Source organism: Bos taurus, chromosome 20 (assembly GCF_002263795.3).
Source record: "Bos taurus isolate L1 Dominette 01449 registration number 42190680 breed Hereford chromosome 20, ARS-UCD2.0, whole genome shotgun sequence".
Lineage (NCBI taxonomy): Eukaryota > Metazoa > Chordata > Mammalia > Artiodactyla > Bovidae > Bos > Bos taurus.
In genome coordinates this window covers 40093398-40105460 of record NC_037347.1, presented here as the reverse complement: position 1 = coordinate 40105460, position 12063 = coordinate 40093398, and the positions used below count along the sequence as shown (strand labels likewise).

Sequence of the window (12063 nt, the reverse complement as noted above, 5' to 3'; positions counted from 1 at the left end):
CACCTTATATGATGTTCTCTCATTACTGGTTAATAAATACGTCAATATATTAAGTTACAAATAAGCTAAGATCTTTCCTCCTGAGAACCTCTGATACTTAGAGAATTCAGAATTCTCAACATTCCTTTACTAAAAATTTCTGAAACCTGCCTTCGATCAATTGATCTAATCAAATTTATACATTTTTGTGACAATTCGGACTTCCTGTTAACTGGTGTTTGTTTGATAGTCTTTCCCAGTTTAAAGCAGTTTTCCATTATTTCTTTTTTTCAGTGTCCTCCTTTAATACACATAAGTACAATGGTGCAAACAATAATATCTAATTCCTAATGTTGGGAGGAGGAAATGGCAACCCACTCCAGTGTTCTTGCCTGGAGAATCCCATGGACGGAGAAGCCTGGTAGGCTGCAGTCCGTGGGGTCGCACAGAGTCGGACACGACTGAAGCGACTTGGCAGCAGCAATGTTGTTGAGAGAAGTCAATGACACAATGTGAAATGTCTGGCATAAAGGAAGGGCAAAGAATGTTAAGGTTTGTGACTTTTTAGTGATATTAATAACATCACTATTTCATAAGAACTAAATAGGAATTGGAGAAGGCAATGGCAAGCCACTCCAGTACTCTTGCCTGGAAAATCCCATGGATGGAGGAGCCTGGTGGGCTGCAGTCCATGGGGTCGCTATGAGTTGGAAGCAACTGAGCGACTTCACTTTCACTTTTCACTTTCATGCAATGGAGAAGAAATGGCAATCCACTCCAGTGTTCTTGCCTGGAGAATCCCAGGGACGGCACACCCTGGTGGGCTGCTGTCTATGGGGTTGCACAGAGTCAGACATGACTAAAGCGACTTCGCAGCAGCAGCAGCAGCAAATAGGAATTACTACTCCTGAGTTAATCAATTAAGTTAAAACTGTCTCCTTGTTTCTGCTCACCTTGTTCTAACTCAGAGACTTGCAGTGGTCTCTATGATTCTGTGATGTTAATGGTACAAGGGGTCGGGCAGAGAAGACAGTGGAATATTGAACTTGTGTCTTTCCCCAATCCCCCCTCGCCACTTTACAGATGAGAAAGCAGAGATTTAGGAGGTAATTCTCAAGCCAAAACGCAACCTGACTCTCCTGACACCCTGATACTGATGCATGATCAGGAGGAGGAGATCTCAGTTTCCTTGGCCCTTTACCTGTGTCCGAGTTCATGGGCAACTGTGAAAGCCAAGGGGAGTCCAGAGTCTTCATTGATGTTACAACTCCGGTGAGGCTGGCACATTCCTGACAGGTGGGACAGCCCCAGAGTCTCACAGCGGTGATTGACACCTGCACAGAGGTCTTTTCTGAAAGCAAAGAACAGGGATGTGGAGGCGCCTCAAGACACATCTAGGAAAAAAACCCATCTGGCCATGAATTCACTTGCAATATGGTCTGTAAAGCATGATTAAAATTGTTTTTAAAAGTCCATATAAATCTTAGGGAGCGATTTTGAATTCACTAGGATTATTCTGATTTTACCACTTCATTATTGAATCTCATTCACACCCAAAGAAATATATGAAAATACAGCAAATGTTTTAATTGAGTTGCTTTTATTCTTAATATCAGGAAGCCAAATTATATTATTTGACACACAAGAGAAAGGATTTGATTGAAAATTGGAATTAATCGAACTTTTAAACAGGGAAAGGACAATCATCAGTGGTTGAGGTTTTTCAAACACGAAATGCCTTTTTGGCCTTTCCGAGGTATATGTTCAAAAGATATCTGAGAACTTTTGTTCATTCATGAAAAAGGCAACTGGTCCCATCAATCCATCTAGAGATCAAATTCATGGTCTCTCCGGTCCCACCACCCTAACAATACTGCATATGGAAGGGGATGGACATACAAAGAAAAACTCCTAGGATCTCATAGGATACAAGGAAGTTAGGCCCCTAAAAAAACTGTCCATTGAGTGTCTATTAAGTATCCAGCAATAAAGAGGATAAAAAGGGCTGGCAAAAGGATTGTAAAATATGGGTCTTACAGGTAAGGCGCATAAGCTCCCAATAAGGGATCAGCTTCACCTCCACTAAGCACTGGAGACAGAAAAAACATGCCTTGACATGAATCCACCAGCCCCATTTCACAAGGTGTGTTCACACCAAATCCACCTTGTACTGAAAGCTCCTCTATAGGGAACTCTGTTGAAGTGGATCTCAGTCTAGTCCTCCAGAGACCAGTTCAGCCCTCTCCTTCCCTCCCTTCCTGAGCCTACCTGCTCCTTCAGAGCAGAGATTCTCCACAGGGGGTGGTTTTGTTCCCCACACCCTCCTCAGGAACTTCTGGCAATGTCTGGAGACAGTTATGGCCATCACAACTTAGAGGAGGGTGCCACTGATATCTCATGGATGGAGGTCAGGGATTCTGTTAAATACACCCCAGTGCACAGGCCAGATCCTCACAGCAAAGAATTAGCCAACCCAAATTGTCAGTAGTGTTACTACTGAGAAATCCTGCTTCAGAACTTGAAATTCTCTCTATTGTCTAGGAGCTGGTTGAGGTTCATCAAAACTTGAAACCAGAACTCTGTTGTAAAGAAGAAAAATGATCATCATAAGAAGAAAAGGAGAACAGATCCTTTGCATTCTTACAGGGTGATAGTATGGCTACTGGGGTCAAGCTAACTGGATTTAAGTCCCTGCTATATCTGTTAAAAGCAGTAAGATTTGGGGCAGGTGACATAATTTATAAGACTCAGTTTCTCGATCTGTAAAATAGGAATGATAAATAGTAATGAACTATCAGGGTTGTTGTGGGGATTAAGTGGAATGATAATTGTTCTAACAGATATAGCACTGAACCTGGCCCATGTCAAATACCCCTCGAAAGCCAGCTATCATTAACTCACTCATTTATTCATGTGAAAGTGAGAGGTGAAACTATTCTGCTTTCAGAGAAAGAAGAGAGACACAGCTGAGACACAGCTGCCTGCTGGCCAATGCTGGTTCCATGATCCAGGGTTCTTTCCTAGAGCCAGGTCTTGCCTAGACTGGTCTTCTCGGGGCCACTTGCCTGGGTCCTCATGTTCTCTGGCTGCCTGCTGGCTTCCCAAAGCCCCTGTGCTTAGATTCTACACCCATACCAACCTATTCCCTAGGGAAGTTCCAATCAACACAGGTGTCACAAGCCCTGATGAACCTAATGTAATAGGTTTATGCCACAGACTTATTTTGGAACTTATTCGCAATCAGCCAAAAGAGTGATTCTGGGATTGAAGTTTCCGGTTAGGATAAGACAGATATTTGGATAGGGTGGGAGCTAATTATCATCCCTTGTAGATATCCAATGTACTCAGATCATCCTGTCAAAGGGACAGAGGACAAGCCAAGATGTTCAGGGGCAGACTGTCCTTCCCAGAGACAATAAACAGATACCCAGGGCCTTCCTGATCAAAAGGTTGGAGGGCCAGGCTGAAGGGCCTCTTCCACTCTACATCCCTGGATTCAGGATGTCTCTGAGTCTGCATAGGAGTACCCAGTGAAAACTTACTCTTCCCTCCTCATTAACAGCTTCATTTGTCTAGATTAAAATAGTATCTGTTATACAGTAGGTGCTCAAAAAATATCTATTGGATCAATGAGCACACATAGCCTTCCAAGAGCCTGGGTTGATTAGGTAAATTCACTAGGTTTTCACTGCTATGAGTCCTAGAAGTCCTGATGGTTCTTATTAGCACATAGGGTCTCTGTAGTCAGAACAAATAGTGTCTTCATGAGGGTAAAGGAGACAAAGGTGCAAGCAAATCACTCTGCCTGTTCAGGGAAGGCCCTTCTCCCCATATTCTATCTTTGACATCAGCCAGAGATGGAAGACTAATTTCTGTAGAAAGAGTTGCAGGTTTCAAAATTGGAGGAACTTTTTTTAAAAATAAAATTAAAGGATAAGAAATTCCACGGTGAAGAGTTACAGGAGACTTTAATGAGGATCTGCAAACAAGCTTACTGATTGTTTACAGAGCTGCACTGAGAAGCCAGTTTTAATGATGAAATCATCTCTGGGATAGGAACAAGCAGATGCAGTTGATTAACACAGAGAGCTGTGCACATTTAACAAGTTTACTAACTCCTCCCTTACTGGGATGGGAGTCAGGAGGTATCTAGTTCACAGAAACTCCCTTTTAAATGACCAAGAACAACAGAGAATAGAAGAATCTCATGAGTTTGAATACCTGGCAACCTTTTCACTTGCCAATCCCCCACCCGTCTTACCATCCCTGGCTCTGGGGTACCTGGTGAGAAGGACGGCCACATCATGATGGGCAGGGTTGAGGTCACTCTTGGGATTGATGCTCTTCTGCCACTTGCAGAAGCTGGACAGTGTCTTCTCTGCATGGTGAACTATTTTCAATCCTTGCTGGAGAAAGAAGAGGGAGAAATTGGCACGGGTGAGATTTCTGTGGTCAGGGTCCATCACATTAGGCCCCAAAAGCAGCCAAGTGAAATGACCTTTGGGTAGGTGCTCCCCAGACATTTGGCAAGAGTCTGGGGAGGCCAACATACTCCTCGGGGCCACTCTTCTGCTCTAAACACTATTGTTTCCATGACTTCCACTAAAAGAACATAAAGAGAGAACTGTAGGACAGAAATGATCACTGGGACAAGTAGGCCTTGAAGGAAAACTAAAAATATATTAGCAAAGACCAACATCTGTTTGATGTTCTATTTCTAGTAGTTCTTTGTTTCCAAAGTCAATATGATGCCAAAGAGGTATTTTCATTTCTAATTGCAAAGAGTTGGACACGACTGAGTGACTGAACTGAACTGAATACAAAATGAATAGATTTTCAACAAAAAGCTCCTTCATTTCATGATGTATCCTGCAAGGATGAATGGAACATTTCCTTGTCCGTAGTCTCCATCTTGGTTTGACATCCATGGATGAAGGTCAGAAGGTGACACAATCTCTCCAGGCTTTTAACCATTTAGGATCATTGACTGTCTGACAACAATTAGGATGCTGGAGTAGATGGCCCACCCCACAACGTCAAGGGCTCCTGAGTCGTATCTAGCTGGCCCACAGTTACTATTGAAGATGGGAGGAGAGGGCTGGTTCCAAATTAACTGGATGAACACTTGTCAAATGAAGAAGAAAAAAGATAATCAGCCCTAGAGGGACTCCAGCTTAATTTGAATTTTTAAAGGAGAAATTCCTTTCCCCCACCTCATTTCTATGGAGTCTCTATATAGCCATCTCTTGTACAGGGTGGAGTCTACAGGGAGAATGATGACCTACATTGGCCTACTCTAATCTGAGTCTATTACTCTGGGCTCAGCCCAAGAACCTCAGGTTGTCTCTACATCAAACTATGAGCCTTTTTCTCTGTATTCTGTATTTTGATGAGACCCACATTCAAATTCAACAGGGCCTGAGAGACTCTGGTTGCCTGTTAGAAGCACTCCAAGGTCCCCCCATCTATGCTGATTGACTACCATAAATCACCTTCCCCTGATGAGAACACAGAAAGGTGGCTCATTGCTCATGTAAACTCACTGAACTCCTAGAGTAAAGAAGTTAAAGAGAAGAAACAGACTTCATGATTTAATAATCCTCATCATTAGCATCTATTAAAGGAGCTATGGTGAAGGAGGAGAGGTTCTTGGGGGCTAGTTGGGCATGGGGCGTCAGTCTCCTAGTCAAACTGAAGGTAGAGCAAGAACCCTTCTGGAAGAAACCTACCATAAAAAACTGGCCTGGTGGCATGAACTACAAATAGAAAGGAGGAAAAAAGGAAGTGAAGGTGGAGGGAAGAAGGAAGGGAAAGGAGGAAAGGAAGAAAGGGAAGAAGGAAACATTTATTGATCTTTATTTATATGCCAGATAGTTGTAGATAAATTCTCTTTTTAATTTAATTGCACCCTCTTAGTATTATTTATAGGCTTTCCTGGTAAGCTTAGCTGGTAAAGAATCCTCCTACAATGCATGAGACGCCAGTTTGATTCCTGAGTCAGGAAGATCCACTGGAGAAGGGATAGGCTACCCACTCCAGTATTCTTGGGCTTCCCTGGTGGCTCTTTGCTGGTGGCAGCATTATTTATAAAGAAAGTATTGCTATTTCCATTTTATAATAAGAGAAAATTAAACCTCAGAGAAGTAAAGAACTAGCAAAAGTTCGCCCAGGTCAGTTACTGAATCAAAGACTATGAGGACGAAGGCTCCTAGATGGAGCTGTGGTTCTGTTAATAACTGGTGACCAGCCTCGTAAGAACGATGCCTTACTCCCTCTCCTTCAGACAGGAAGGCAAGCTATAAAACCATCGACTATCACCAGATTGCTTTGAGGTTTGTTTTAAACTCACATCTGCTTGTTTGTTTGGGGGAGAGGAAGGATGTGAAAGACATACTCATTAATTAAAAAATAATGCCATTTTGCATCATTCCAAAGAAAATGAAACTGGCATAAATCTAATAAAATATGTACAGGATCTGTATCCAGAATATTACAAACTTTTGAGGGATGGCATGAGCCTTGATCTAAACTTCACACCTTACACAAAAATTTTCTCAAGGTGGACCACAGACCGATATATAAAATTAAAAAAAAAATTATAAAACTTAAAAAAAATCAGGGGAAAATCTTGGGTCCCCAAGACTAGGAAAAAAGTTTAGAGACTGGATACTGATAAGGTAATTCAGAAAAGGAAAAATTGAAAAACTGAATCTCATCAAAATGAAAAACTTTTGTTCTGGAAGAAACCTTGTGAAGAGAATGAACAGAAGAGCTCCAGAGTGAGAGAAAGTATTTGTAAGCCAGATAGCTGTCAAGGTCTTGTCTCTAGAAAATCTAAAGATCTGTCAAATCTCAACAATGAAAGAACAACTAGAAAACAGGCAAAAGACATGAAGAGACGTGTCACTGAAGGGGATATACAGATGGCAAGTAAGCACAATAAAAAGATGTTCAACCTTATTAACCATCAGAGAATTGCAAATGAAAACCATAATAAGATGGTGTTGTTGTTTAGTCACTCAGTTGTGTCTGATTCTTTGCAATCCCATGAACTATAGCCCACCAGCCTCCTCTGTCCATGGGATTTTCCTGGCAAGAATACTGGGGTCGATTGCCATTTCCTCCTTTAGGGGATCTTCCTGACCTAGGGATCGAATCTGCATCTCCTGCACTGGTAAGTGGATTGTTTACCACTGAGCCACCAGGGAAGCCCCTTTCACCCCATGTGAGGTTTCCTCCAACTTCTCTGTTCTTCTAATTCAAGGAGAATCATAATTTTCTGAATTAATCAAAGCTTTCTGAAAACTTTTGCTTTCAATTTGCCTTAGCAGCAAAATACCTCTATTGTAAAAGTATCATTAAAAAAAAATGGCTCTTGTTAAAAAAAAAAAAAAAAGAAAGCTTAAGTTTTGAGTATCTTTTCAAATGACTGTGGGTGTAATCATAACATGGTAGTTTTTAGTGATCAACCCATCTTCTTTAACATAATGGAAACATGCCTTTGGAATTTTCACCATAGACAAAAGAAACAAAGGAAATTGTGGACGATTTTGAAAGTGAAAAAAAAATCTTAGAACATATCCTTTTACCAGGTTCTGCAGGAAAACTAGTATTTTAAGAAATCCTTTTCATTTTGCTTTGTATTTAAGGTAAAATTAGGTACCTAAACGGGTCACTAAGCCCTGGGAACATGACAGAGGAAAATCTGTAAGGCATAATGAGACATTCAGTTCAGTTCAGTCGCTCAGTCGTGTCCGACTCTTTGCGACCCCATGAATCGCAGCACGCCAGGCCTCCTTGTCCATCACCAACTCCCGGAGTTCACTCAGACTCACGTTCTTCGAGTCAGTGATGCCATCCAGCCATCTCACCCTCTATCGTCCCCTTCTCCTCCTGCCCCTAATCCCTCCCAGCATCAGAGACTTTTCCAATGAGTCAACTCTTCGCATGAGGTGGCCAAAGTACTGGAGTTTCAGCTTTAGCATCATTCCTTCCAAAGAAATCCCAGGACTGATCTCCTTCAGAATGGACTGGTTGGATCTCTTTGCAGTCCAAGGGACTCTCAAGAGTCTTCTCCAACACCACAGTTCAAAAGCATCAATCCTTCAGTGCTCAGCTTTCTTCACAGTCCAACTCTCACATCCATACATGACTACTGGAAAAACCATAGCCTTGACTAGACGGTACTATATGCCTATCAGAGTGACTAACATTTTTAAAGTGACAGCACCCAAACAATGGTAAGGATGTGATAAAATTGGGTCACTTACATGGCTGGTGAGAATGTAAAATGTACAGCCACTATGGAAAACAGTTTGAAGTTTCTTAAAAAAACTAAACCTGCAACCATCATATGAGCCAGCAACTGCATTCCTGGACATTTGTCCCAGAGAAATGAAGACTTACACTCACACAAAAGCCTGCAGTGGAATGTTTACAGCAGCTTCGTGCACGGTAGCAGAAGACTGGAAAGAACCCAAATGTCCCTCAATGAGTGAATGGTTAAATAAACTGTCATGTACCATGGAATGCTACTTAGGACTAAAAAGGGACAAACTTTCCATACACACAACTTGGATGGATCTCAAGGGAATTATGACCAATGAAAAAAATCCAGTCTCAAGAGGTTACATGAAAAAAAAAAGATCTCAAGAGCTTACATAGTGTACGATTCCATTTATATAACATTCTTGAAATGACAGAATTAGAGAGATGTAGAACAGATTAGTGCTTTCCAGGATTTAGGTCAGTAGGCAGAAGGGAGGTATCAAAGGGTAGCATCTTTGTAATGAACTGTTCTGCGCTGCGGCAAAGGTTCCAGAAATCTACACATATTAAAACTGCATAGAACTGAATGTAAACAGACAAAATCAATGTGCATGCTCAATCACAGTCATGTCTGACTGTGCGATCCCATGGATTGTAACCTGGGGGGCTCCTCTGTCCATGGGATTCTCCAGGCAAGAATACTGGAGTAGACTGCCATTCCCTAGGGGATCTTCCCAACCCATGGATGGAACCCAGGTCTCTTATGTCTGCTACAGTGGCAGGCAGGTTCTTTACCACTAGGGTCATCTAAGTGCTTGTAAAACTGGTGAAATCTGAATGAGAGAGGTAGTTTGTATGAATATCGATTTATTGGTTCTGATCTTGCACCAAATGTACAAGATCTTATACAAGATGTTACCCTTAGGGGAAACTGGGTAAAGGGTATAAGGGATTTCATTGCAATATTTCTTACAACTATATTTGAATCTACAATTATCTCAAGAAAGTTTTAACATCTTAAAAGTAACAACTGGCCCCAACCAAGACTAGAGGGTTGCAATAGATCCCATGAGCTGCAGCACACCAGGCCTCCCTGTCCAACACCAACTCCCAGAGTCCACCCAAACTCGTGTCCATTGAGTCGGTGATGTCATCCAACCATCTCATCCTCTGTCGTCCCCTTCTCCTCCTGCCCTCAATCTTTCCCAGCATCAGGGTCATTTCAAATGAGTCAGCTCTTCACATTGGACTCATCATTTTGTAAGAACTTACACACCAGTCTACATGTGTGTCTGTTTAAGGAAAAGCGAATGTCTACAAATATCCACTCTCCCTGGATACTGAGCCAAATTCAAGTGTGAGCAAGAACCGGGAGAAACAGTCATCTTCCAGACCCTGCTGCACAGACTCTGTCTCCAGTTTTCCCAGCATTGCTATGAGTCCATTTCCTTGAAGGGCCTTCGGAATTATAAATCCAGTCCTCTCATTTAAACAATGAGGAGATCCAGGTCTTAGAGGGGAGGACTTCAGCCAAGTCAGAGCTGGTTTTGGCAGAGCAAGGTTGGAATGCCAGTTTTGCAGCTACTAGTCCAGGACTGGTGGTTTTCAAACAACTGAAGTTGTTCAGTTTCTCAGTTGTGTCTTTACTCTTTGGGATACCAGGGACTGCAGCACACCAGGCTTTCCTGTCCTTCACCATCTCCCAGAGTTTGCTCAAACTCATGTCCATCGAGTCAGTGATGCTATCCAACCATCTCATCTCTGTCGTCCCCTTTTCCTCCTGCCCTCAAATCTTTGCCAGCCTCATGGTCTCTTCAAATGAGTTGGAAGACACTTCTCTAAATATTTTGCTTTGAGTAATTGGAAAGATTTAGCAATTCAAATATTGATGGTTATTGTTTATTTATCTCCCCCACCTCACACTCCCACCACCAGGGGAGACAAACACAGACAGAGACCCTCTACTTCTGAGACCCCCTAGCTCTCCTTCCTCTTCTTACTCTCAGGCCTGTTCTTGGGTAGCTCTTCTTCTTTTTGGCTCATTGCTATTAATAGTTCACTCTTGATCACAGTTTTATTTTGGGTATTTACCTATACACTACTAACTTTCAAGTCTATATCTCATTCCCAACCTCCCCTAGAGTTCAAACTCATGGACCCAAATCTCTTGATGGACACACCCTTCTGGCTTGCACCACAGATAGCCCTAACTCCACATCCCTGACCCTCTATCTCCCTGGGTTAACCTGCTATTCTTCCTGCATCTTCTTAGTTACAGGAACCACCATCAAGTCGGTGTCCTCCTATTGGTCTCCTCTTTCTCAACATCCCAGTTTGTCATCACGTGCTGTTAACTCAACCTTCTCTCCATCTTTACTCCCAACTGTCTGAGTTCAAACCCTCATCATTTTATTCTTGAATTAATTCTTGTAGCATCTTTTCACTGTTCTCCTCCTTTCTTCTTTTTAAATCTATCCTCCTTGCCATCACCAGGTTGATCCAGCTAAAACCAAAGTCTGCTCATATCACCAGGCAAGACTTGAGACCTTTCAAAGTCCAGCCTCCAGGAAGCCCTCCCTTCATGTTCAACCTCACAGTTTGTGTTCCAGCAACATTCAAACTGCCTGTGTTACCATTTGCCCCACCCCCGAACATATGTTCTTTCTCTCCTTGCTTTCTTCAGGCTGCCTCCTCTGTCTATAAAGCCTCATTTCTCTCCTTATTTATTCCCTTTAACTTACTCAACATCCATTAATTTTTAAAGACTCAACTGGGACATTTCCAAGAAGTCTTCCCTGCCTCCTCGTCTGGAGGAGTTTTCTACAAATATGTTGTGAGCATCTTGGTTCACAGCATTTGCTGCACTAGCTTGAAATGTTAAAATTGTGTGATGTTACTCTCAGAGATTTCCGAGAATCTGCCTTCCAGATTATAAACCTCAGTTTAGCTTGAATAAAATTCTTTTTTCTCTTAACTTAGTAGTTAATTGAATTTTCGTCAACACGAGAAAGAAAAAAAATGTTAGAGCCCCAAGTCTACCCCCAAATTGTGCTTGTTTTCTCCTTATTGCCTTTGCCAGTTCCTCTAACAGCCATAGCAAGTGCAATTAACTGAGCTGCTGGTCATTTGTAGCTCGGTACCTTGCCCTTGTATATAATTTTCATCTACAGTGTGTGGCATTTAACACAAGTTAAGTTCCATGTTACTACTTTCCTATTAGATGTCATGACTCTTGCAGGAAATTTTAATTGAGCACAACTTTTTTCAGCCTCTTCATCTCCAAGTCTCATAAGAGGCTAAGTTCAAGAAATATTCAGTTTCTTGAATGCACGTGATCCCAGGAGCCATGGTTAGCTATGCCTCAACACCATGTAGCTCTCAGCATGCACACAATACAAAAGAGCTTCAGAGAGAGAACACTGATGCACAATGAATAAGGGGAGACTTGTATTAAATATTTCCTACAAAACATCCTTGTCATTATCTGCACTTCTCAAAACAAACCCCCATCCACTCAATTTTTTTTCCTATTTCCTTTGTAAACAAAAATAGATTTCCATTTTTGTTCCTTCATCATTTTTTTCTCACCTCATTTTCTCAGCCACTTCAGTCCAATTCACTTCTCACTTCCCCTTTCCTATTCATTTGAGTATGTGACCTGATTGAACAGGGAGGTGACCTAGAGGAAGTCAGCAATGGCTTGCAGAAATAGTCCCAAATGGGAGAGAGAAAATGATTTTGCAAGAACGTGGCTTTTATTATAAGTTGTCCTCTTTGTAATCTCTCTTATTATAATGAAAAAAAAAATCATGTATT

At 41.9% G+C, this 12063-nt stretch overlaps 1 protein-coding gene across 1 annotated transcript in view; it reads right to left on the bottom strand.

The window, feature by feature from the left end:
• Positions 1 to 12063, bottom strand: part of ADAMTS12 (ADAM metallopeptidase with thrombospondin type 1 motif 12) — a 390694-nt gene that overhangs the window by 158622 nt on the left and 220009 nt on the right. The window contains exons 6-7 of the mRNA NM_001192609.3: positions 4261 to 4385; positions 1181 to 1330 (exon numbers count right to left, since the gene is read on the bottom strand). Of these exons, the coding sequence (NP_001179538.1) occupies positions 1181 to 1330; positions 4261 to 4385 (275 nt within the window). The remainder of the gene's footprint in view (positions 1 to 1180; positions 1331 to 4260; positions 4386 to 12063) is intronic.